At 38.5% G+C, this 27,093-nt stretch overlaps 1 protein-coding gene across 3 annotated transcripts in view; it reads left to right on the forward strand.

Moving 5' to 3' along the window:
• PTPN9 (protein tyrosine phosphatase non-receptor type 9) overlaps nt 1–27,093 on the forward strand; it is a 73,032-nt gene that overhangs the window by 36,580 nt on the left and 9,359 nt on the right. For 2 of the 3 annotated variants that reach the window (XM_004017839.5, XM_042235213.1), the window contains exons 3-9: nt 484–573; nt 1,295–1,419; nt 6,571–6,676; nt 15,629–15,739; nt 17,518–17,846; nt 21,669–21,762; nt 26,770–26,836. In XM_004017839.5, the coding sequence (XP_004017888.1) occupies nt 484–573; nt 1,295–1,419; nt 6,571–6,676; nt 15,629–15,739; nt 17,518–17,846; nt 21,669–21,762; nt 26,770–26,836 (922 nt within the window). The remainder of the gene's footprint in view (nt 1–483; nt 574–1,294; nt 1,420–6,570; nt 6,677–15,628; nt 15,740–17,517; nt 17,847–21,668; nt 21,763–26,769; nt 26,837–27,093) is intronic. The other variant, XM_042235214.1, reaches the window with a different exon arrangement.

The raw sequence follows: 27,093 nt of genomic DNA on the forward strand, positions 1-27,093 counted from the left end.
GAGGGAGCTGAGGGTGAGCTTGAAGAATCTGGCTGAAGATGAATTAAAATGAGATCATGGTAGCTATTGTTGCAGAGGATACTAAGTGGGGGATGGCTCCTATTTAAGACAGAAGAGGCCTAAGCCTGGATGAGATGTTAGGATATATGCTTCCAGACAGTTTAGGTGCATATTTTAATATCAGTGCTGCTGCATGTTTAAGAAGTTTAGCTTTGTACTCTAATGATTGATATATATTGATTGGTCTTCAGGGTTAGGCTTCTCACTCTTTCAAAGGAAAGATCCTAAGCTCTGAGGGGCTGATAAGGTAGCATTGGACAAGAATTCTGCTAACAGTTGGCCTCGAGGAAGGTTACAAAGGAATTCATGCTTCAGTAAGCTGATTTCTAAAATCCCTTATCTCTGAGATTTGGTGGTTTACATAAAGCTGTCATAAGTATACAGTATTTTTATATTAATTTATCTTGCTTATTATATTTTTAGGAAACACGAAGGAAGGAGGGCATTGTGAAGCTGAAACCTCATGAGGAACCTCTCCGTTCTGAGATCCTTAGTGGAAAATTCACCATCTTGGTGAGTATTTATGAAACGCTCTTATAACATCTCTTTATTTCCTTTTGTAACTATTGTTCTCTTTGGACTTTGTTCCTAGATGTCTTGTCCTGAATCTAGAGAGTCTTAATAGCGGGGAATAGATGTAAAACAGCTGTGAAGTTTGGCATAAAATTATTCTAGTAATAACTGAAATAATTGAAACTCAGTTGTTTAGTAGTTTTAGGAAAGTTTCTTCATTGGTCCATTAAGGTCAGTAAAGACCTTTGGGAGTTGTATACAGTGTGTCAGAGCCCTGTCCTTGCTTATTTAACCTAAGTTCTCTCCACTTAGGGACCACAGCCTTTCAGGTAAGTGTCCAGTGGTACTTTTAAGGCAGAGCATGGAAACCATGGTCATATTCTATGGTTTTCTCCTGTTGCTTTTTCTTCACTATCCTCTCTGGGAAATCAGCTAGGCAGCCAATATAGACCATTGTTTAATTTAATTTCTCTGTACTTGAAGAGTTATGAGAACGTGGTTTTTTCCTGCCATAGGAATATGATCCTGGGAGTGCTGGGAGTCAGACATGGGATGATTAAAAAGCTTTTTTCCTTTTCTGGAGCAATTGATGCAAGTCAGAGAAGTATTGTCAGCATCTGTGCTCTTTATGGCAAATCTTTGTCCAAGCTATAAGAAGCCTTAGTGATTTCTGTGATTTTTCTACTTGATATCTAAATATTTCTTGTTTTGTTTGCTCTAGAATGTTCGGGACCCAACAGGAGCCTCTATCGCCCTCTTCACTGCCAGATTACATCATCCCCACAAGTCAGTCCAACATGTGGTACTTCAGGCTCTGTTTTACTTGCTGGACAGAGCTGTGGATAGGTGAGTTTGGACATTATCTTTTGGGGTGTTCTACATACAGATGGGAAAGTGCCAGTGTTTGATTTGATTAAACTCAGCAGTGCGTTTACCGTGCTCCTAGGATGTGCCTTGGGCAGTGCTATGAATAGAAAACACTCCATGTCCTTAAGGGCTTGGCGTGTTTCCAGGCACTATCAAGATGATGGGTATTCTGCATCCTTACCTGCTTGGCTCTATTTCAGGGTAACAGAGGCTAAGAAAGCTAATTAACCAGCCATTCTTAGTGTACTGAGAATTACTTATTGAAAGAGTGTGAAGGTAAGATGACCCGTGCTCATTCTTTCTGACCATTCTCCCCTGGTATTGATTTTCAAAACCCTCTGGAGCCTCAGTTTCGTTATCTGTAAAAGTGGAATAATGCTGAGGATTTTGAGAATCAGCATTCAGGAGAGAGGAGTCCAAGAGCATAAGTTAAGCAGAACCATCTTTATAAATAAGTGTGCTCTGTGTTCAGTTGCTCAGTTGTGTCTGATTCTTTGCAATCCCGTGGACTGTGGCTCCACTAGGCTCCTCTATCAGCCAAAAGAACCAGCTTGGGTGATGTCTCCATTCCTGCTCTTAGGTAAATAGTATTATTACTGTTCTATGGACAAAGAAACTTAGGCCCCAGGAAGTTCTGTGGCTTTTTTACAGTCATCACATATTGATTGAACTAAGTCTAAGACCCTGGTTTCTTCATTCTTGGTCAGAACTATCTGTACTCCTACTGTGTTATCTTTCTCTTTTACATCCTTTTTTCCCTCGAGCTCGCCATTTACAGTGTGTTAATGCTCCCAGTGTCATTGACTGGTCCTCTGGGTTAGAAGTGATATATTGAGGGCTGAGACTGGAGATAGTGAGAGGCAGCTGTGCACTTTAGTCATACTTTTGTGCTTAGAGGATGGGGATAGCTGAAGGATTTTCTGAGGTGGGGCTCTGTGTCTGGTTCACTTAACTCCTGCCTTGTTATTGTTACTTTCATGTACTTAGCTTCTGCTGATGGTGTTGAGCGGGAGATATATCCAAACCACACCCACAGCATTATTCTAAAAATGAGAAGTTACTAAGGAGAAAGGATTTCTCAGTTCTTCTTTCTTATGATTGTTCTTCAGACATAATTTCTGGAATATAATTCCCTTTGAAATGTTTCTTTACCTCAGGGGGTTGAGTGGAAGGCTCTTTTACCAGGAAATTTAGCATTGGCTCCCTCTTTGAGCAGCTTAGAGTCAGAGCTTTCATACAGGCATGACAGTGACCAAAGCTTGCTTTTTCCAGTGAGAGTGTTGAATCCCATAGGAATACCACACAGGTAAACGCAATTAAAACTTTGTGCTCATGATCTCCATCACTTTCTTAAAAATCCTCAGTGACTCCTCATTTTTCAGAGGGTGCATGTAAGCTAAATAAATGTGAGCCCCTTTTTTTTCCCCTAAATGAAATATTCTACCAGTGAGTAGAAATTTTTGTTTTCCTTTGTTACCTTGAACCAGAATGGAAGAGGAGGAAACCCTTTCTCTTCACTAAATCTTGCCCTTCCCTGAAGGCCTAATTTCTGTGCCTGGCTCCCTCACCCCTCCAACTAGTCATAAAATTCTTTCTACTCTGACTTTAATAGCAGTTATTACTAATACCAATCATTTTGTATTTAATTATACATAGCAATGGCACCCCACTCCAGTACTCATGCCTGGAAAATCCCATGGATGGAGGAGCCTGGAAGGCTGCAGTCCATGGGGTCACTGAGGGTTGGACACAACTGAGCAACTTCACTCTCACTTTTCACTTTCATGCATTGGAGAAGGAAATGGCAACCCACTGCAGTATTCTTGCCGGGAGAATCCCAGGGACGGAGGAGCCTGGTGGGCTGCCGTCTATGGGGTCGCAGAGAGTCGGACATGACTGAAGTGACTTAGCAGCAGCAGCAGCTTTATGATGTCATTTATCTTATGTTTTTTTTTTTTCTTTTTACCTACCACTGGATGGTAAGCTCTAGGAGGGCAGGGAACCTTCTTTTCAACATTATATGATGGAAAATTCCCAAATCCCCATGGTGGAGAAGAAATCGTATCATCAACTTTCACATGATCTGAAACCAGTCTAGTTTTGTTGATAGCCCCTCAGCCACCCTTTTGGAGAAGGCAATGGCAACCCATTCCAGTACTCTTGCCTGGAAAATCCCATGGGTGGAGGAGCCTGGCAGGCTGCAGTCCATGGGGTTGCTAAGAGTCAGACACGACTGAGTGACTTCACTTTCACTTCTCACTTTCATGCACTGGAGAAGGAAATAGCAACCCACTCCAGTGTTCTTGCCTGCAGAATCCCAGGGACGGGGGAGCCTGGTGGGCTGCTGTCTATGGGGTCGCACAGAGTCAGACACGACTGAAGCGACTTAGCAGCAGCAGCAGCACCCACCCTTTTACCTTTGATTATTTTGAAGCAAATGTCAGGGGCAGCGGTAGTCTTCTTGGTGTTCCCAGTTATATCCTAGTTCAGAAATCAGTCTCAGTAGGGTAGGGAAGCGGTTATTCTTAGTAGGGAATCAGTGTTGTTGTTGAATGATAAACCTTATATTCTGTACCCAGGGAAGTGAAAATGCTATTGCATTTGTATTTCGTATGCCTTCAAAGGATGAGCAGTTTCAGGTCTAGGAGTATAGAATCTGCATCATTATGCACTATAACTTCTTTTATTAAATTCTGTTTCCTCTGGTGCTGATTTCTCTTTGTTTCAATCCCCTGCCACGAGCTGGAGCTGTGAGGGGAAAACCTGTAATTCTTCTAGTTTGGCCCTTGTTGAGCCTGTGGAGAGAAGCGACATCTCTAGATGTGGGTGGTCTTCTCAGTGCTGGGCCACTCATTTAACAGCATCTTTGATCTTGGTAAATTAGTCTCTCCGGGGTTGTGAAAAAAGGAGACAAGATATAGCTGTCACTTTAACATGTGAGGGGCCATTTGAGATTAAGTCTGTATAGAACTTGGTTCTACTTCAGAGATTTTTGAAGTGCTGCTTCATGGATAGGTGCTTCTGCCTCTTTTTCTGTTGAAAGGATGAAGTTATGGAGGTTTCCAGGAGGTAATGCCAGAAACAAAAAATAAGGATACAAAATAACATTGAGATTCCTGTGTTCAGGAATTTGTTTTGTGTCAAAAAGTTTTCTTGAATATAAATACATGTGAAAACTATTGTTATCATCTGTGAATAGTCCAGTCAAGTAATTTATTTCTAACAGACATTTAGGTGTGCAGATCAGAAGCAGGTAAAGATCGGGCTTGGTGGAAGAGTGCAACTTTAGGAATTAAGGAGATTGGACCAAGTGATAGTTTTTGTTCCTAACTTCAATCTGGGAATAGGCCCACCAGCTCTTTATGTACTTTTTAAGATGCCTCCCAAAGGCCATTAGTAGGTTTTTCTCTTCCTTCATTAAAGTCATAAGAGATAAATACATCATCATTGAGTTTAGAATTTTGTTTTACAGTTTTTCATAGGCCCACAGTGTTTTCTTAGTGATGAGCTTCGAGCCCACTGAATTACAATTCTGTGACCATTCATGATATTTGCAAGGACTGTGCTATGGACTGTGGAGGGTAATGAGGTGAACAAAACATGTTTTTGCCCTCTAGGAGAGAAGAGATTGCTACACAAAATTGGAGTACTTTAAGAGACACTAGAAAAATCCACAGAAAGATTTGTGGGGCTTCGAGGGGTATGAACAATGGTAGTACATTTGGTGACAATTATCAGGGAGACCTTCATGGAAGAGGAAACTTTTTTAGTTAAACATAGTATGGTACAGAATTTGGATAGTCAGGTTCAGAGATAAAGGAGAATACAGTTCAAATTTTGATAACCTAGATGCTCTGGAACATTCTCAGACTATGAGTTTGGTACTTGATGAATCTGGATAAATATGCATCAATTAGTATAATTCAATTTCGAACATGTGGGGTTTTTCCTCCATAGTATCAAACAGTTCTCCCCCACGAATTGGGCATTTGGCAGTTCAGCTCGACTCTGACACTATATACCTGGAGAGAGCCTCAGATTATACAAGTTAAGGGTTCAGTCCTAAAAGACCATCCCTTCAGACACCAGCGGCAAGTCCAGGTTGTCATCTCTGCTTCTGATCATAGATCAAAGGGTCCAGTGCCCCCTCCTTGGGTTTGATTAATTTGTTGGAGCAGTTTATAGAACTCAAACATTGTACTTAATATGGTACCAATTTATTATAAGAAGGTATAATTTAGGAAAAGCCAAATGGAAAAGATGCATAGAGGGAAAGATATGGGGAAAGGGGCATGGAGCTTCCATGCCCTCTCTGAGAGGAAGTTGCTCAGTTATGTCTGACTCTTTGCGACCCCATGGGCTATAGCCTACCAGGCTCCTCTGTCCATGGAATTCTCCAGGCAAGAGTACTGGAGTGGGTTGCCATTTCCTTCTCCAGGGGATCTTCCCAACCCAGGGATCGAACCCAGGTCTCCTGCATTGCAGGCAGACCCTTTACTGTCTGAGCCGCCAGGAAAGCCCCTAGATGGAAGAGATGCATAGAGGGAAAGGTGTGGGGAAAGGGGCATGGAGCTTCCATGCCCTCTCTGAGAGGGCTACATGTGTTCACCTGCATGTGTTCATGTGTTCATCAACCTGGAAATTCTCCAAAATCATATCCTTTTGGCATTTTATGGAGGCTTCATTCATTGCAAGGCATGATTGATTAAATCACTGGCCACTGGGGACTGAGCTCAGTCTCCAGCGCCAGTCCTCTTCCTGGGTATGGGAGGATAGGGCTAGAAGTTCCAGCCCTTTCTAATCACGTGGTTGGTTCCTCTGGCAAACAGCCCCCATCCTTAGGTGTCCTAAGAGCATTCCAAGGGTCACCTCATTAATATGGCAATGGATACCTTCCTTGCTTTCCTAGGAAATTCCAAGTTTTAGGAATTCTGCCAGGAAACAGGGTCAAAGTCCAAATATGTATTTCTTATTATAAATTCTTTGTAAGGCCAGTGTTCAGGGAAGGCAGTTATTTCGGTCCCATATGTGTCCCACACTCTCTGTGTTCTTTGTTTCTGAACCAGGTTTTCAATCTGCCTCATCCATCTTATTACTTATAAATATTTTTGTTCAATGATTGGTTTACAGCTTTGAAACTCAGAGGAATGGACTGGTGTTTATCTATGACATGTGCGGTTCTAATTATACCAACTTTGAGCTGGATCTTGGCAAGAAAGTCCTAAACTTGCTAAAGGTAAGGAAGGGCTGTGAGAGGACCCTTTCAACCCTCCTTCAGTGGTTACTTTTTTCTATTCTTTGTGAGATTTAGGAATGATGTAAACTTCAGAATTATGTTCAATGTCAAGGTCACCTGTGAATGGTGACCAATATCTGCTTCCTCAGAATAAGAAACAGTCTTAAAAGTAAAGTGGGAGGAATTAAAATGCACAGGGACAATGAGTTGTAAAGGTGGGATGTCTCTTTCTCGGAGTTTTATAGAGTAAAAATTAATGAAGGCTAGGGATGGTCATTGTCTGTGAAAAATGTAACCTAGCCAGTGATTTTCAGACTTTTTGTCTTAGTCTAGTCAGAACCATGTTTTCCACTGCAATTTAGTTCACAAAAGTATATGTACACTAACTCTACACATACATATAAAGTTATATACAGAGATAGTTTCTTATTCTCTTATCTCAAACTCTTAGGTCCAGAGGTGTTATTTAATATTTTGAACTTTAAAAGATAATGTGGTATGTATGTCACTCTAGTATCAAGTATTTCTGCAATGAAATGTGTTATTCATAATGAGTGGAGAAGAACAAAGGTTATAAATAACCTATGAAATTTCAGGTCAGAGTTTGCTGTTGCGTGGATTTTTGCACCAAACTAACAATAGAAACCAGTGGTTTCAGAGATGTGTAGATTTCAGAATCTAAGGATATAGGTGTATAGATCTTTGTGTACATATTTATAAAACAAAATTTTAAATGTTTCATAAAACAAACTTTACTCTGTATAGTCATTTTGAGTATTCTATTCTATATCATTTTTTTAAAGTGTTAGTCATGACTCACTAAATTGATTTCAGGACCCGCTGCATGACAACCTGCAGCGGGAAAAACATTCACCCAGGAGTCTGTGTAGTCTTTGTTCTGGTGTCTCACTTGGGAGTGCTGTGGAACTGGATGTTTAGAAGTGGTCATTTACTACTACAGCTTTCCAGCAGGAATTATGTAAAGAGAATATTATACTGCATGTTGTTCACTGGGACTTGTATTTTTACACTCATCACTGTGTTGTTAAAATTGCTAGTGTGGTTTGTAGCTGATATTCTTTCCTTTCTAATTGATGGTTGAAGGATTCATGCCTTTTAATTCCTCATCCATTGGTGAATATACCATTTTGTTTATCCACTTCTATAGATGGCTCCTTGGGTGGTTTTCTGATTTTTGCTATTAATATTATGAACAGTGCTGCTGTGAACATTCTTATACATATCTTCTGGTGTGTGTGTGGAAGAATATCTCTAAGGCAGAACGTATATCTCTGCTTTATGTGCAAAGAGAGCATGTATGTTTGGACCATTTTTCCCATTCCCAGTCTTCTCAGAACTAATTTCACCCTCTGGGGGTGATACCACCCCCACTGAAAATGTTCTAGAGTATACATCTAGGCGTAGAGTTACTGGGTCATAAGGCCTGGGAAGATTCAGTGTTTTAAGATAGTGTTTAATTGCTTTCCAAAATGGTTGTGCCTGCCTGCCATGTGTAAATTTTCCACATCCTCTCCAATACATGATAATGTCATACTTCTTAATTTTTCCCAATCAACAGGTATAAAATGGTATCTTGTGATATAACTCAAAATCTCTTTTATTAGTGAGATTGAGTATCTCTTCATATATTTATTGGCCATTTATGTTTTCTTCTGCACAATGCCTATTTATGACTTTTACCCATTTTCCTATCGTCCATTTATATAGTTGTTTATGTATTAGTTCTAATCTCTTTGTGTGTATGTCAGGCTTCCTTGGTAGCTCAGAGGGTAAAGAATCTGCCTGCAATGCAGGATACCTGGGTTTAATTTCTGGGTCGGAAACATCCCCTGGATGAGGGCATGGCAACCCACTCCAGTATTCTTGCCTGGAGAATCTCATGGATAGAGGCGCCTGGTGGGCTACAGGCCATGGGGTCGCAAAGAGTCAGACACAACTGAGCAACTGACACACACACATACTTGTATGTATGTACGTACATCCACATGTATATACATACATACACATATACACATATATTCAGTTTATAGCTTGCTTTTTCACTTTTTGTAGAGTCCTTTTGACTAACAAAAGTTCTTCATTTTAATATGGTTAGATGTGTCTGTGTTTAATTTCTGCTTAATACATTTTGCATCATAAGTCCTTCCCTATTCCAAAGTCAGAAAAATAATATTAAATATTTATTTTTTACTGCTCTACCACTGATTCCACCATGTGTATTATTTTTTTAATTATTTTTTATTTTGATAAAATATACACTTATACACAATCTTGTGGTTACTGTTGTTAACAATTTTGAGTGTACAGTTCAGTAGCATTAAGTACATTCACAATGTAGCCCATTACCACTATCCATTTTCAAAACTGTTCATCATCCCACACAGAAACTCAGTGCTCATTAAACAGTATATCCCCTCTCTACCCCACAGTCCCCGGCAGCCTCTCTTCTACTTTTTGTCTCTCTGAATTTGCCTGTTCTAGATCCTCATGTAGATGGAATCATGCAGTATTTGCCCTTTGTGTCTGTTTTATTTCACTCAGCTTAATATTTTTAAGATTCATCCGTATTGTAGCATGTATCAGAATTTCATTCTCTCTTAAGGCTGGATAATATTCTATCATGTATATACCTTGTGTTGTTAATCCATTCATCTGTCGAAGGACAGTTGGGTTGTTTCCACGTTTTGGCTATTGTGAATGATGCTGCTATGGACATGGGTGTTACAGCATCTATTTGAGTCCTTGCTTTCAATTCTTCGGTGTGTATGCCTACACGTGGAACTGTTAGATCATATGGTGATTCTACATTTAATTTTTTGAGGAGCTATTTTCTTTTAAAAGTTAAAAATTTTGTTTTTGTCATTTAAGACCTTAATCCATCTGGAGTTGATTTTCGAGTATGGTATAAGATGTAGGAATCTGACTTTTTTTCCATATGGATAGCTTTTTTTTTTTTTTTCCAGTTTTGCATACTAAATAGCCTCTCCTTTCCACAACATAGGCCTTTTACTTATCAGTTTTAACAGAGTCACAATAACTTGGTAAGTTAATATATCATAGACAGTTTAACTATCTAACCATCTTTCTGTATTATTCAGATTGTTTTCAGGTTTAAATAATACTATTATGGTTATTTTTGCTCTTTCTCTTAAATTATTTTAAGAAGATATTTCTGAGAGTTGGATTATTTGGCTAAAGATTATGAATATTCTTGTGTCTCTGTTATACATCACTAGGTTACCCTCGATAAAAGTGGAAAAGAAATATACATTGTCACCAACAAATAAGAGTATCTATTTCCGTTAACTATCCCAGTACTGCATTCTATAATTGTTCTCCTTTTTTGAATATAGAATTTTAAAATAATAGTATCCTTTTTTTGTTGTTTGAGTTCCTTAAAAACATGATATCTTTTTCTTCAAATGTTCTTTTGCTGTTTGTATGTCCTCCTTTATTTGCTGCAAAATAGTGAAAATACTGTAGATGTTTTGTTATATAAATTCAAACAGAATGAAATAAAAGTTTGGTTGCCTTAAAATCTATATATCTATATGTTCTCTTTAGTGACTTATTGCTCCATCATTGGGAATAGATAAAATTTTAAATTCAGTCCCCTACCATCCTCATTCTTACGAAAGTTATAAATAGAAGTTTATCTTCAGTGCACGGTCTCACACTTTAGATTTCTATTCAGTGTGAATTAATTTCCAATAGTTACTGTGGTGAGGATTTGGATGAAAATATGACACTAGAATAAAAGTATACATAATCTTTGACTTCCTAAGTTGATCTGAATAAATTTTCCCCATCTTGGTAACTTTCTTAGGAGTAATCCTTGTTTTAAATTTTAAAATGTCATAACTATTTTAGTTGCCATCATATGGATTCTTAACTATTGTTTTAGATGAACCATTTAAACCATGCAGTGTGAAATTTACTTTTACTAGACAATGTGGAATTTGTCTAGCCCAAAGAATAAATGTTTATTTTCTTGATTATGAAATACATGACTGGGACTTCCCTGGTGGTCCAGTGGTTAAGAGTCTGCCAGCCAGTGCAGGGGACACAGGTTCGATCCCTGGTTCAGGAGGATTCCACATGCTGTGGGGAAACTTAGCCTGTGCACTGCGAGCACTGAGTCAGCGCTCTAGAACCCGCGCACCACTAGAGAGTAGCCCCTACTTGCAACTAGAGAAAGCCCACATGCTGCAGCAGAGAAGATCAAGTGCAGCCGAAAATAAAAATAAATAAATGAGTGAGTTTAAAAAAAAGAGAAATACATGACTAAAAGTACATTAATTTTCAGAAAATTTATTAATGCTGACACTTATAAAGTAATATTTGTTAACACTTACTGAATGTTTTGAATACAGTTCTAACTTCATGCTTTAAATTAATTAATCCTGATATCATTAATCCTCAATTAATCCTGATATCATTCCCATGAGTTGTGATGGCTATTACTATTATTGTACCCATTTTATAGATCTAGAAACTTAGGCCTAGAAAATACAAGAACTTGCTGAAGGTAATACAACTAGTAAGTATAGCTGCTACTGCTGCTGCTAAGTTGCTTCAGTCGTCTCCGATTCTGTGCGACCCCATAGACAGGCTCCCCCGTCCCTGGGATTCTCCAGGCAGGAACACTGGAGTGGGTTGCCATTTCCTTCTCCAATGCATGAAAGTGAAGTCACTCAGTCGTGTGTAACTCCCAGCGACCCCATGGACTGTAGCCTACCAGGCTCCTCCGTCTATGGGATTCTCCAGGCAAGAGTATTGGAGTGGGGTGCCACTTCCTTCTCCAATAAGTACAGAGCTATTACTTATAATTCCACCCCTTGAAAATTATCAGTATAAAGAACTTAGGGTATGTATGTCCAAGCTCCAAGCTTTTAAAATGTGTACATGTGTATATAGGTATGCATACATATGGGATGAGGATAATTATTTTTCTTTACAAGTATGGCACATTATATTCAGCAGTTGTAATTGGTCATTTTTTTACTTAGCAGTGTATCTTTGTCATCTTTATATGTCAGTACATATAGCTCTTAGCTCCTTTTTTCCCTCACGTTTTTTAGTGGCTGCACAGTTTTTGTTTTTTTCTGTGCTGGGTCTTCATTGCTGCGTGGGCTTTCTCTAGTTGCAGCAGATGGGGGCTACTCTTTGTTGTGGTGTGTGGGCTTCTCACTGCTGTGACTTCTCTTGTTGCAGAGCACAGGCTCTAGGGCCTGGGGGGCTTCAGTATTTGCGGCACACAGGCTCACTAGCTGTGACACCTAGGCTTAACTGCTCCCCAGAATGTGGGATCTTCCTGGACCAGGGATTGAACCCATGTCCCTCTGCAGTGGCTGGCTTCCCAGGTGGCACTAGTGGGAAAGAACCCGGTTGCTAATGCAGGAGACATAATGAGACATCAGTTTGATCCCTGGGTTGGAAAGATCCCCTGGATGAGGGCATGGCAACCCACTCCAGTATTCTTGCCTGGAGAATCTCATGGACAGAGGAGCCTGGTGGACTACAGTCCATGGGGTCGCAAGGAGTCAGACACGACTGAAGTGACCTAGCAGCACCGCTTGCATTGTCAGGCAGATTCTTAACCACTGGGAACACCAGAGAAGTCCCTTACAAAAAATGTTCCTGTTGTTAATATACCAAGCAGAAAAAATGAAGTTTATTCTATTTTTTTGTGTTGTTATAAAGGCTTCAGTGAACATCGTTTTACATTTATTTTTGTATATTTGGTCAATTATTTCCTCAGGATAAATTTAGGTAAGCAGATATTTATGGTCAAAATGTAGGTACATTTAAAATTTGATAAATATTGCCAAATAGTCCTCTAAAACCTTAGTTCAGATTTATACTCCCATCAACATCCTTGTTTGCTAGATTCTCATCATCATTTATTATTTGGATTTTAATCATATTCATGTCTTTATCTGGTGTTTATTTATTACTGATGAACTTTAACTTATTTTCACGTTTAACATCAGTATTTCTTTAAAAATTTTTTTCTGCTTATATATTCTACCCATTTTTCTGTTGAAGTGTTTGTCTCATTGATTTGCAAAATTTGTTATTAAGAATATTAGGAACATTACTAAGTATGTGTTACCAGCATTTTTGCAGTTTATAATTTACTCAACATGATGATGTCTTGTCATAGTACCATGTTTTCTCAATTTTTCATTATAGTTTTAATATACTGTATTACATATTTTACATTTAATAATATGTATAGTATATAATATTATGGGCAGAATAATTTGTTTTTAAATAGCTGTCTTGGTGATATTTGTTAACTAATACACTTTTTTCCCTACTTACTTTGGGTAACGCCTTTATCTTATACTAAATTTCCATATGGTAAGTGTGTCTATTTCTGGACTCCTTGTTCTATTGATCTAGGCATCCAGACCAACATACTCACTTTTTAAGTTTATTGTAGCCTTATAATGAAGTTTAACATTTTATAGGATAAACTTCCCTGTATTCTTTTATTTCTAAAAATTGTTTTGACTGTTTTTACATTTTTATTCTTTTACATGCACTTTTGTGTGCTTTTATTTAAATTTTTACTGGTATATAACATGCATTCTAAAAACAAACTTTATACCTTTTTTTAAATTATAAAAACAAACAAAAAAACTAATTCAAGGAAAAGTCTCCAACCCCTCCTTCATACAGCCCAGTGCCATTCCACAGAGGTAATCACTTTTTCAAAATTATAAATCTGTTGAGAAAATGCTTTTAAAAAATCATGATCTTTTGATTAGATGAACATTAGAGTCATTCAGTCAAGTTCTGGTAGATAAGACACTTTGGGATTTAATTTGGATATAATGAATTAATTTAAGGAGAATTGACTTTACAGCCTCATCTTTACCTGTCCAGGAATGCTTTGTTTTATGGATTTTTTAAAGTCTTCTGTTATGTCTTTCAATAAAATTTTAAAACTATGTGTCTTACATGTTTCTTTTGACGTATATTCTTAGGCTAAAAAATGTACATATATATATGTATAAACATAGTAAACTCCAGGGATAAATCATCTCTTTTGTAATACCATTATCACACAGGGAGAGAGATGGTGCTTTTGTGTACAAATACTATTATAAACCAGAGGCTTTTTACCATTATACTTTTATGTTGATTATTATTTATAGGGTGGCTGATTTTCTCATATTTATCTTTCATATTTTAAAATGCTATTACAGTGCTTTAAAATACTATTATATAGCTGGGAATAATTTCTTCCCAGTAGAAGGACAGTATTACTCATTATCCCTGCCTATGAGCAGGACTATAAATGAGAAACTATGAGAAACTATAAATGAAACAGAGAGCTGTGGCTTAAAAAGAAATAATTTTTAATTCTTATGCCTTGTGCAGATCAGGGTGTCTCCTTTCTTTTAGACCTAATTTGTCCTCATGCCCAGGCGATCATATTGATTGACTGAATGAATGAATATATAAATAGATGAAGAGATGAGTAGAAAATGATTATAAACACACAGATATCAATATAAAGGAAAGATTATGAGAAATGTTTCATGTTCATTTTATTTGTGATCTAATTGTTCCTTAAAGTTTTAATAATTAGAATGTAAGGATGCATACATGTCTGCTGACAAGAAAAGTCAGAGTAGTTTTGATCTATAAAGCTTATATGGACAAGAACATAATATTACTACTTTTTTATTTTATTTGTTTCACAAATAAGCATTTTTTTGAAAATGTGGTGTTGTACTGACAATAAAAATCATAGAGAACTCACTTGATCAAAGGAATATAATCACAGAAAAAAAAAGGTAAGGAGATACTCATCTGTTTCCTTTGAGATTCCTCTTTCAGATCTGCAGGGAGACTTGAGAATCTTTAGGGTATATCTTACTTACTAACGTAACCAAAAGTTCTGAAGTCGTTCTCTGGCGTTAAGTGGATCCAGATCAAATAACTCAAAGCCCATGCATTTCAGTGTGTGGATTCCAGCATACTCACCTATAATCCTTAGGTGTCCCAGGCTGAACTTTTGCCCCTGTCTATGTCTCCATAATATGATTACTTTGAATGGTAAATCAGCTTTTAATTTCTTTTTTTAAGCTTTGTTGAACTGTAGTTGATTTATAATGCTGTGTTAGTTTCAGGTGTACAGCAAAGTGAATCAGTTGCATGTTTTATATATAGTATTGTGTTTATGTCAATCCCAATCTCCCAATTTATCCCTCTCCCACCCTTATCCCCTAGTAACAGTGTTTGTTTTCTATATCCATGGCTCTACTTCTGTTTTGTGAATAAGTTCATTTGTACCCTTTTTTTCTTTTTAAGATTCCACATATAAGTGATATATTTGCCTTTGTGTCTGACTTCACTCAGTATGAGAATCTCTTGGTCCATCCATGTTGCTGCAAATGGCATTATTTTGTTCTTTTTAATGGCCAAGTAGTATTCCATTGTATACATGTACCACATCTTTATCCATTCCTCTGGTGATGGACTTTTAGGTTGCTTTCATTTCTTTCTTTTTAACTACTTTTTCTCTAGCCACTAAGTGAAATCTGAATTAGGCTGTAGACTCCCCCTGCTGGGTAAGAATGGTGAAAAGAGCAGAAAACCTAAATTTTGGATTTAAACAATCAAAGCTCCCACTAGGCACTGTTGAAGTGCCCTGATTGGTGTATTTAAATCCTTATATGTGTTCTCCACAGGGCTTCCCTGGTGGCTCAGATGGTAAAGAATCTGCCTGCAATGCAGGAGACCCGGGTGTGATCCGTGGGTCAGGAAGATCCCCTGGAGAAGGGAATGGCAACCCACTCCAGTATTTTTGCTGAGAGAATTCTATGGACAGAGGAGCCTGGCAGGCTGCAGTCCATAGGGTCACAAAGAGTCAGACATGACTGAGTGACTAACACACACATGTGTTCTCCACAGGGAGCTTTTCCAGCTCGTTTGAAGAAAGTGCTGATTGTGGGAGCACCCATATGGTTCCGAGTGCCCTATTCCATTATCAGCCTCCTTCTGAAGGATAAAGTTCGGGAGAGGGTAAGGCAAGCTAACTTTATTATTTGGAGGTGGGATAGGTACAGTTCCATCTCTGCTGTTGAAACTTGCCAATTAATTCTCTGCCTTCAAAAGCCTTCCTGACTTGTCTCTCTTCCTTCTTCTGTTAGTGTGTTCACTTATATTTTCTGCTTTATTCTTTACTCAGCTCAGTACAAGCTTCCTTTTTGACTGTACTACAAGTTCCTTGAAGTTTGAACCTGGAAATAATCTGGGCACTTCCCCTCTATATAGTACCTTGCATGCAGCTAATATCGAAGAAATGTGTCCCATGAGTAACTTAGAGATAGCTACCACTTCCCAAATTTAGATTTGTACAGCTTCTAATATAATTACCTCAGTTGAGCTGGTATTTGATTTTGTTCAACTGGAAGTATCACTCAGTCCCTTTGACCACCAGGGTGGTAAAGGAGAATCTCAGACACTTTTTTACTCCTGGCATTTTCTCTTAAAACAGCTTGTTGCTTCCTAACTTCAAAAGTGTTGTCTAACATCATCTTAATTCTATTATCATTCCCCGAATATTCCATGACACAAAGATTATGGTTTTAGTCATTCACTCATTCATTTCTCACCCTTAAGAGAAAGGGTATAGGAAACATTGGTATACTAGAATAAGATGATAATATAAAATATTATCAGAGGATTTTTTTTAATATGAGATTATATGAATACTAACAATACAGATCTTTGTTGCTGAGGCAACTTGGGTTGGAGGGAAAAAACTAAAGACATTTCGTTTTGTAGAAGGTTAGGGACATAGTGACCCCAGAGTAGGAGAGGTACTCTCCCAGGTGACTCTTTGAGAGGACTCCTTGGGTGAGTTCTTAACACTTGCATTTTATACAAGTGTATATACATGCATGTACAAGCTCAAAATATATTGAGCACCTTTACAGTCCAGGTTCTGAGCCTTGGGAATTAAAACTTGAGTGCCATAGCCCTTACTCCTGTGCAGCTCATGGTTGTGAAAGGGGACAAGACATGTTCAGAGGACTGTGGCTCAACGTGAACACAGAGGAGAATATTGCCTCAGACAGTCAGGGAAGGCTTCGCAAAAGAGTTGAGCCATAGCTGGTCCTTGAAGAGGCCATAGAGAAAAAGACGGCATTCCAGGAAGAAGCAACAGCAAGCAAGGCAAACATCCCATTCCACACAGATTTCATAAGGAACCAGCTAGGCTAATTTGGTCCAATATGGCTGTGTCCACTATGGCAGCAAAGAGAGGAATTGAGTATTGTAGTTACTTCTCTAGCATTTTTCCTGGGCTTCCCTGCCTCTGGGTGGCTGGTTTTGTCTTGCTTTCATTTAGAAATCTATTTTTGAGAACATCCATACCAAGCTATGAGTAAAGGACAAGCTAACAGACTTAGAATTGGTTACCTTAGTATGGGGTTGACAAAACAACCACTTTCTATGCATTCTTAGTAGTCAAAAAGGCCAGGACCCATGTGAGATGGAACTGGAAAGCCTTGTATATAGTATAAAGCCTTGGTTCTCTATACCTACCTTTATGTTTATGACAGGGCCCCTAATTCCAGGAATGAGTTTGCTATACATTGTGGAAAATCAAACCTTTCCTGGGAAATTCCTAGGATTTCAATGTTAAACAGATGAAATTGCATTTACGTCTTTTCTAAGTATACCACGTGTTTCAAGCCAATCTCATCTCATTCTCTGAAGTACTTTGGTTCTTTACGTTCACTGTCTGTATGCCCCTCCCTTCCCACAGACTCATGTAGTTCTCTCTTACTTTCCAGATTCAGATATTGAAGACGTCTGAAGTCACCCAGCACCTGCCCAGAGAGTGCCTCCCGGAAAACCTGGGTGGATATGTCAAAATTGACCTCGCCACTTGGAATTTCCAGTTTCTATCCCAGATGAATGGCCACCCAGATCCCTTCGATGAGATCATCCTGTTCTCCCTCCCTCCAGCCTTAGACTGGGACTCAGTGCATGTCCCAGACCCCCAAGCCATGACCATCCAGGAGTTGATGGACTATGTTAGCACCAGGCAGAAGCGGGGGATATACGAGGAGTATGAAGACATCCGTCGTGAGAACCCAGTTGGTACTTTCCACTGTTCCATGTAAGTAGGGAAGGTTTGGGCCAGTGATCACTTTCCAAGATGCTTGTGACACGTGTTGGTACACCTTCCACACCTTACATCCTTAAGAGAGGCTCTTCCTTAGGTTAAGGAGCACCACTTTCACTTAGATCATGGTTTCTCTCATCCAGAAAGAGGCACCAGTTGGCGCTTGTTGCCAGTAGCATATGCTGTGAAGTTTCTGAAGGTCTTTGGTAACAATAGAGAAACTGTATACTAAAGGATGCATTTTTTTGATGTGTTCCTGATATGCAAGTGCTTTTAGGGGAAAAAAAAAAAAAAGTAGAGGCCCAAAAGGTAGGCTGTTGATTCTTGTGGTAAGTGTGATCTCTGGTCCTTGCTTTTGGGCAGCTTCTGCCTAGAGCGTTTATAGTGTTACATTACTTTCTGAGGAGGCGTACTGGTCCATTTTAAATAACCCACAGTCAGTAAGAGAGAAGAGTTGCCTCTTAGGAATTTAGCCTGTGGGATTTTCCTTCTACCTAAATTCTATAACTGGTTTGTAACTACTTGATAACTATTGTTGGCAGTAGAGCACTGATCATTTCACTTACTGCTGCTGTCATTTATCTTAACATGTTTTCATTGACTGCAGCGAAAACTTCTTTTCCTCCAAGTTTTGAGATCTGTTTGTTGAAAATTAAGGAAGCTGTCTTCAGTGGGTCTCAGGCTCAAGTACCAGCTTAGCTGAAAATATCCTCTGTGACTTACCCAAGTTATTTCCCTACTTTATACCTCAGTTTTCCTGTTTGTAATATTTTATGTTAGACTCACTGATATCCACTGATTATTTTATAGCTTAAATGTTTTAGGAATCTCTCCCCTTGTAATTCCTCTCCAGCTTAGTCAGTGTACTGTAAAAAAGGTATGCAAAGAGTAAGGAAAGAAAGAGAAAGAAAAAGAAAGAGAATAATAACAAGTTAGGAAACAGATAAGGAAGGTAAGAGAGGAGAAGCAATTAAGAAAAAAAATCAGTAAAACAAGAATCCAAAGAAAAATAAGGAAAAAAAACAGCGAGAAAGCAGAGCATGTATCACGTGGGGAGAGTGTTCTTCCCCACCAGTTCTAGACCCCTATATGTGTCCAGTCCTTTTCCCAGCCAGAGCAGAGGGATTCCTTGTTCTGGGAATCCCTGACCTTGCTCTGGTGCTTCTGCTGAGGGGTCCTTAAGGTGTCATTTCTACCATGGTTCCCCTTCATCACATTAAAAAAGTATGTTTGGATTATCCTCTTTGCATCATCCAAGTCAGCTATCATGTTATAATCAGAGAATATATCCCAATCTTATGGAAGGATTCCCAGTCCTGCCTCTTTATTTATTGAATGAATGAAAACATCCTACTTCAGGAGCTAGAAACCAGAATCCTCAACATCTTCAGGCCTGTGTCTTACACTCAGTTCCAGTAGAACTGCTTACACAGAACAAACTGTTTTCCTTGGAATTCTAGTTTAAGAAGTAGGTATTCACTGCGCTCCAGGATGCCCATGGACTGTGAGACTTTACCTTTTTTCCCCTCTACATCGTTCTTTCAAAGGATTTTTTTTTAATAAATAAAAATGTAATTTTTATTATGAGAAAATTGTAGATCAAAGATCATGTATACCCTTTCCACAGCTATCCCATGGTAACATCTTCCAGAAGCTTTGTACAGTATCACAACTGGGATATTGATAAGTAAGTTAAGTGAAAGTTGCTCAGTCGTGTCTGACTCTTTGCGACCCCATGGACTATACAGTCCGTGGAATTCTCCAGGCCAGAATACTGGAGAGGGTAGCTGTTCCCTTCTCCAGGAGATCTTCCCAACCCAGGGATCGAACCCAGGTCTTCTACATTGCAGGTCCACCAATCTTATTCAGATTTCCCCAGTTTTTGTTTGTGTGTTTGTGTATTTAGTTCTTTGCAATTTTTATCACTCAGGTAGGTTTGTGTATACAAAACCACAGTCAAGATACAGAATTCCATAACCACATACCTCTCCATTCTATCCCTCCCCATCCCTAACCCCTGTAACTACTAATCAATTTTCCATTACTATAATTTTGTCATTTCAAGAATGTTACTATATAGATGGAATCATACTGTATATAGACTTTTGGGATTGCCTTTTTTTACTCAGTGTAATTCTCTGGAGTTTCACCCCAGTTTTTATTTGTATCAAGTTTGTTCCTTTTTATTGCTGAATAATATCCCATGATATGATTGAACCACAGTGTAAACTGTTAACCAATTAACCACTTGTTGAAGGACATCTGGGTTGTTTCCAGTTTCTAGCGATTATGAGTAAAGCTGCTGTGAACATTCATGTCTAGGTTTTGTGTAAAAATAAGTTTCTGTTTCTCTGGGAGAAATGGCTAAGGGTGGAATTGCTAGGTTATATGTTAACTAAGTGTTTAGTTTTATGAAAAACTATCCAGCTGTTTCCTAGAGTGGCTATATTCTTCTGCATTCCCCCCAGCAATATGTGAATGGGCTGTTTCTTCTTTTGAAATATGTGTTATTTCTTTATCTGACTCTGCTGGGTCTCTGACCTTCACTGTGGCATATGGGATTCTTAGCTGCAGCCCCAGGGACCAAACCTGGGCCCCCTGCACTGGGAGCACGGGGTCTTAGCCACTGGACTCCCAGGGAAGTCCCAGAATGTCCGTTTTCTTTGCATCCTCCCCAGTGTTCAGTGTTGTCACTTTTTTTTTTTTTTTGGCTGTTCTGATAGGTATGTAATGATACCCCTAAGTTAAAATTAAAATTGTGGTCTTAATTTACATTTTTCTACTAGCTAATGTTATTGAACATTTTTTCATGTACTTTTTTGCCATCTGTATATCCTCTTTGTAAAAATGTCTTTTGCCCATTTTCTATTTGGATTTTTTTTTTTAAACGCTTGATACTTGAGAGTTCTTTATGTTCTAGGTACTGGTTCTTTGTTGGATGCATAGTTTGAAAATATTTTCTTCCAGTCTGTAGCTTTTCTTTCTTTTTTTCTTTTCTGGTTCTCTTGTGAAGCAGAAGTTTATTTTGATGAAGTTCTTTAATCATTTTTTCCTCTATGGATCATACTCTTGATGTCAAGCCTAAGAACACATTGCTTCGCCTTAGAATCCAAAGATTTTTCTACTTTTTTCCCTAAAATTTTTATAGTTTATGTTTTATATTTAATTTAAATCTGTGATCCATTTTGAATTAATTTTTTGTGTAAGGTTTAGTTTGATGTTCAGATTTTTTCCCTATAGGTATCTAATTGGTCCAGCACCATTGGTCGGAAAGAGTATTCCTTTTTCTGTTGAGTTGTTCTTGGAACTTTGTAAAATATCAGCTGGGTTTATTTGTGTGGGAAGATGCCCCTAAGAGTATAACGTGACTAACAACTATTTCTTAACCACCAAGAATTAATAACTGGCAGTTTTTAGTATTTTGTTGTATTTGCTTCATCTTTTTATATAAAAGAAAGAGTTAATTGTAAAGTTGAAATTCCTTCTAACCGTCACCATCAATTCTCACTCCTCAGAAGCAGTCACTAGTATGAATGTGGTATGTTTCCTTCCAGATCATTGTTTATACTCTTACATATACATTCATATGCATAAATAATATAGAGTATTACTTTATGTGGGTAGTCTTTGTAAATTTTTTTTTGCTTTTAATCAATATATACGCAGATGATTTTTTCAGAATCAAATAATACCAAAGAGAAAAAGTAATGAATGGCAAATAGCAGTCTCCCTCCTTACCCTCATTCCACTCCTGTTGTCATCCATTTTCAGCTCTTATAGTTGTGTCTTTATTTCAGTTTGTTTCATCTCTTTCAGGTCTCCAGGAAACCTAGAGAAGAACCGCTATGGGGATGTACCCTGCCTGGACCAAACTAGAGTGAAGCTGACGAAACGAAGCGGCCACACTCAGGTAGAAAGATAAATGTCTTTCAGAAGCACTAGGGCAAATGTAAGCCTCTTCCAAAGTGAAGCTTACTAATACTGTAGTAGAAAGAACATGAACTCTAAGCCAGAGAGAGAAGGTTTGAGTTTTAGGCTACATACTAGTCTGTTACCATATGAAAGTCCTTTTATGCCCATCTCACAGTACTAAGTGGAAATTAAATGAAATACTTTACATACATGCTGATATCCCAAAGTCTGGTGTATTACTGTAGGTACTCAATAAATTATCTCTCCTTTTACTCTTTAGTTATAAAGTCATAGACATGTCATCTACCTCACTGGTGTGAGGGTATATATTGCATCAATACCAGGGGACTCATTATAAGTGACCTCTGATTTTTCCGTCTAGAAGATCTGACAAAAATTTTAGACAAATACTGTATGCATGGGCTTCCCTGGTGGCTCAGATGGTAAAGAATCTGCTTACAATGTGGGAGACCTGTGTTTGATCCCTGGGTTGGGCAGATCCCCTGGAGGAGGACATGGCAACCCACTTCAGTATTGTTGCCTGGAGAATCCCTATGGACAGAGGAGCCGGTGGGCTACAGTTCATGGGGTCGCAAAGAGTTGGACATGACTGAGTGACTAAGCACAAAAGAGATGAATTGGTCAAATGCCTATATTATTTAGTATTGATTCAATCATATCTGTACATATTAAAAATCACATATATTTAGTAGGGATATTTAGTGGAAATGTTATTCAGACTCTTCACATACATCTTTAACATCCGTTTCTTTTTGTCCTTATTTGAGCTACTTTTTGAGTCAGTCTAACAGTTATCCAGAACACATCTTTTTATTTCCTTTTTTAAGTATATTGTCACTGGAAAATTTATCCTAAATCAGAAAAAATCTATAACATTAGCATAGTTTTTTCTTTTCTTTCATCCTGTATCTCATGCATCCTCTATAGCATAATCATTTATTTATTTTTAAAGTCCTCTTTCGTATGACTTGATTACAGTGACATCCAAAACTTAGAATTTTGAGGTCAGCAATTAAATAGGTATTATTATTTCTTCTTTTTTCCTTCTGATACAACTGTTCTGTCTGGTGACCTTTATACACATCAAAAAACAGCATTGATTGAAGTTCCCGTTCACAGCAAAGGAGTTTAAATAGTGCCCCTTAACATCACACGCAGTATATGGACTTGTTATATCCTTCTTCTTTTTTCTGGAGGATAATTCTTAGGAAAATCACTGCTTTATATTTGGGCATATATGATATATGAGTCAGGACTGTAGGATCATGGTTTTAATCTCTTTGACCCTACTGTTTCAATTCATAAACTGAATTCATAACCCTGTCTAGGATCCTTACAGAGGGTTTTTCTGCAGTGGTATTAGCTGAGAGTCTGCCTGATTGAAGACAAATTCATCAGTATTACTGAGTTTTGTCTTAGTTGAATTGAGGCTCTAGAGTCAGAGATATTTGAATGTATCTGTCTTGTTGACTGCTCTGTCTCCAAGACCTAGAACAGTGCCTGTCATGTATCAGACATTCAGTATATTATTTGTGAGTGAGTGAGTGAACCCCAGTGTACCAGGAGACTATTCTAGTAATCGTGTAATTATTCTGAAGATCATCACTTGAGTTAATGCTCTCTCTCCACATTACAAATATTGGTAGAGGCTCTTTTCCACAGTAAGTGGAGGATTCAAGTTTGTTAGTGAATTGTTTAGCAGATTTATATATACCTGGACTTATATTATATTTCTGTTGAACCTGGCCCATAACAGAATGTGTGTGCTGCTTTGGTTCTTCCTGCTGTTTTAGTTTGCCCCCAAATCTGCACTTTATCTCTGAGGTCATTTTCAGTTTTTAATATCTAATGATTCTTCTGAAATTGCTGGTTTTAATTCCCAGTGCTCTCAGAGACAAGGATGCTAAAAACTGGTATCCTTAGTTATAAAGAAATAAGTCTCCTTTAAAGAAGTGCCATTTCTTTTCAAAGCATGAAGGTAACTCCAAGCGTAATAGCTTATATATTACTTATACAACGGCGTCGATTGACATGTACCAGCTAAATCATTTGTACTTTTCTATGCCTTCTCACGTGGGCCCTTTAGGGTCCCATCTGAGTGTGCCAGGCAGAACAGAGGATGGGCTTTGGCTGACTGTGGGTGAGGCCTGGATTAAGAAGCCTGGTTGGGGTGAGTGAGACTTTTAGCTTGCTGGGTCCACTGCACATGTTCCATTAGCTTAGTGAAGGTGTCCAAATGAGGGTAGAGCACTAGTAGTATTAGTATGAGGTCACTACCAGTTGCTGTGGGAGAAGAAAAGAGCAGGAAACTCGACTAAATAATCAGTGGGAAGATAAGTTGGTAGACTGACTATCTAATGGACATTCATCCAAATAACATGGGTTTGACCATGAGATGGAGATGTTTTCTTTTTGTGGCTGAGCCATGCAGCTTGCATGATCTTAGTTCCCTCATCAGGGATTGAACCCAGCTCACATCAGTGAAAGCCCTAGGTCCTAATCACTGGACCGCCCAGGAATTCCTCAGAGTTGTTTTGTGAGGATGGCTGTGGGCGTACTGACAGTTCAGACTGTCCTCCAAGTGTTGGAACCAGCGGCGAAAGGGTTGATGGAGTCTTTTTGATCTCTCTAGATTGGAATGGAGTATGAGTTTTCCCTAGTTTCCTGTTGAAACATCTTTACTTTTGCCCTGTAATCCTTCCTGTCCTCTAATATCCATCCATCCTAGCTGCTAGGTGTTCTCAACTAGTTACATTGTGACTTGAGGCTGTAGCTGCATCTGTTTGGCTTTTTTTTATCAGCTTGGACTAAATAGTGTTGACAGAGATCTTGTGAGGAGGTAGACTAAAAGCAATAAAAATTTAAGCCTATTTAATTTCCCTGATGGCTAATGATATAAATAGAGGACATTGGGAAATGGGAGAAGGCCCGCAGAAGAGAGTGCATCCTGAGCTGTTCATTGAGACTCTTCTGAAGGTGTGCGGCTTTTGCTTTGTGTTAATTTAGGCAGTAACAGAGCCTGGGTGTTTGGCCCATGCTGTTGATGGTCCTAGGTGTGAGGTATAACTCTTCCTTCTCCAGTCACACTTTGCCTTTTGTGTGTCACCACGTGGACAGGATGTTCCTGCTCAGGTTGCTTGGCTTGCCTCCCTTCTGGGTTTGGTTCTGAGCTGCAGTGCTGTAGTCCTAAGGGACTTTTTTTTTTTGAATAGCAGTTTTATTGAGATACACACACCATACGGTTGACTCTTCTTAAGTGTACAAGTCATTGGTTTTTAATATATTCTCAGAGTTGTGCAACTATCACCACAATCAACTTTAGAACATTTTCATCACCTAAAAAAGAAACTCACCTTGGTAGTCACTCCCCATTTCTCCCAAGCACATCTACTATTTGTGTACTCTTTTTGCCTTTTGTGGACATCTCACATAGAGTCATACAATACATGACCCTTTATGTCTGGTTTCTCTCACTTAGCACGTTTTCAAGGTTCATTCATATTGTAATATGTATCAGTATTTCTTTTTTATTGCTGAATAATATTCCATTGTGTGTGTGTGTGTGTGTACACATTTTAAAAAATAGTTACTTATTCATTTGTTTATATTTGGTTGTGCTGGGTCCTTGTTGCTGTACTCGGGCTTTCTCTAGTTTCAGCAAGCAGGGGCTGCTCTCTGGTTGCAGTGCACAGGCTTCTCGTTGCAGTAGTTTCTCTTGTTGTGGAGCATGGGCTCAGTGGTTGTGGCACATGGGCTTAGTTGTCCCATGGCATGTGGGAGCTTTCCAGACCAGGAATCAAACCCATGGTCCCCTACATTGGCAGGTGAATTCTTAACCACTGGACCACCAGGGAAATCCCTACACCACATTTTATTTATCCATTCCACTAGCTGATAAACAATTGAGTTGTTTCTGTTTTTTGGCTACTATGAATGATGCTGCTATGAATATTTGTATGTGAGTTTTTCTGTGTAGATCTATGTTTTCATTTCCCTAGGGATTAGAATTTCCAGGTCATATGGTAGCTCAGTATTTAACCTTTTGAGGAAATGTCAGACTGTTTTCTAAAGTGACTGCACCATTTTATATTACCACTAGTGATGTATGAGGATTCCAGTCTTCTCACATTTTTGCCAATATTCATTATTATCTTTTACCTGTAGTCATTCTAGTGGGTGTGAAGTGTTATCTCATTGTGGATTTGATTTGCATTTCTCTCATGACTAATGATGTTGAGCAACTTTTCAGGTACACATTGTCCATTTGTATATTCTCTTGGAGAAATGGCTATTCTGATTCTTTGCCCATTTTAAAATTGAGTTGTCTTTTTACTGTTTATTTGTGAGAATTCTTTATATAGTTTAGCTACAAATCCCTTATAAAATGTGTGCATTCTGTGGGTTGTTTTTTCGCTTTCTTGATGGTATCCTTTGAAGCACAAAAGTTTTCTGTTTTACTGTAGTTCGATTTATCTGTTTTTGTCTTTTGTTGCTTGTGTTTTTGATGTCATATCTAAGGAGGCTTTGCCTAACCCAAGGTCACAAACATTTATTACTATGTTTTCTTCTAAGGATTTTATAGTTTTAGCTCTTACATTAGGTCTGCAATCCATTTGGAGTTAGGTTTTTGTTTTTTTTTTGGCCGTGCTGTGTGGCCTGCAGAACCTTAATTCCTTGACCAGGGACTGAACCAAGCCCACAGCAATGAAAGCTCAGAGTTCTAACCACTGGACTGCCAGGGAATTCCCTGGAGTTAGGTTTTTGTGTATGATGTAAGAGGGTAGGCTTGATTTTTCTGCATGTGGATATCCAGTTGTTGCATTAACATTTGTGCAGGTGAGGTTTTAAATTGGTCCTTTCACTTCTTCACTGCCTGACAAGAAGAGAAAATCCATACCTTGAGTTTTATTTACCTAGTACATCATTTTCGTACCCAATTGGTATATTCCACACAACTGCAATGATATTTCCTTTTTATCATTAGACAGATTACATCAATGCCAGTTTCATGGATGGCTACAAGCAGAAGAATGCTTACATTGGTACACAAGGTAAGTTAGTCTGCCATTCACAAACTGATTTTGTACTATCTGCCTGTGATTGTTTGCACCAGGGGATAGCGTAATTTTTAAAGGAAATGGTAACTTGAGGTGATATTGCAGCCCTTAGATCTTGTGAAAGTGAAAGTCACTCAGTCGTGTCCGACTCTTTGCAGCCCCATGGACTGTATAGTCCATGGAATTCTCTAGGCCAGAATACTGGAGTGGGTAGCCTTTCCCTTCTCTAGATCTTGGTCTTTCATAAAGAT

This window comes from Ovis aries, chromosome 18, assembly GCF_016772045.2.
Source record: "Ovis aries strain OAR_USU_Benz2616 breed Rambouillet chromosome 18, ARS-UI_Ramb_v3.0, whole genome shotgun sequence".
NCBI classification, from domain to species: domain Eukaryota; kingdom Metazoa; phylum Chordata; class Mammalia; order Artiodactyla; family Bovidae; genus Ovis; species Ovis aries.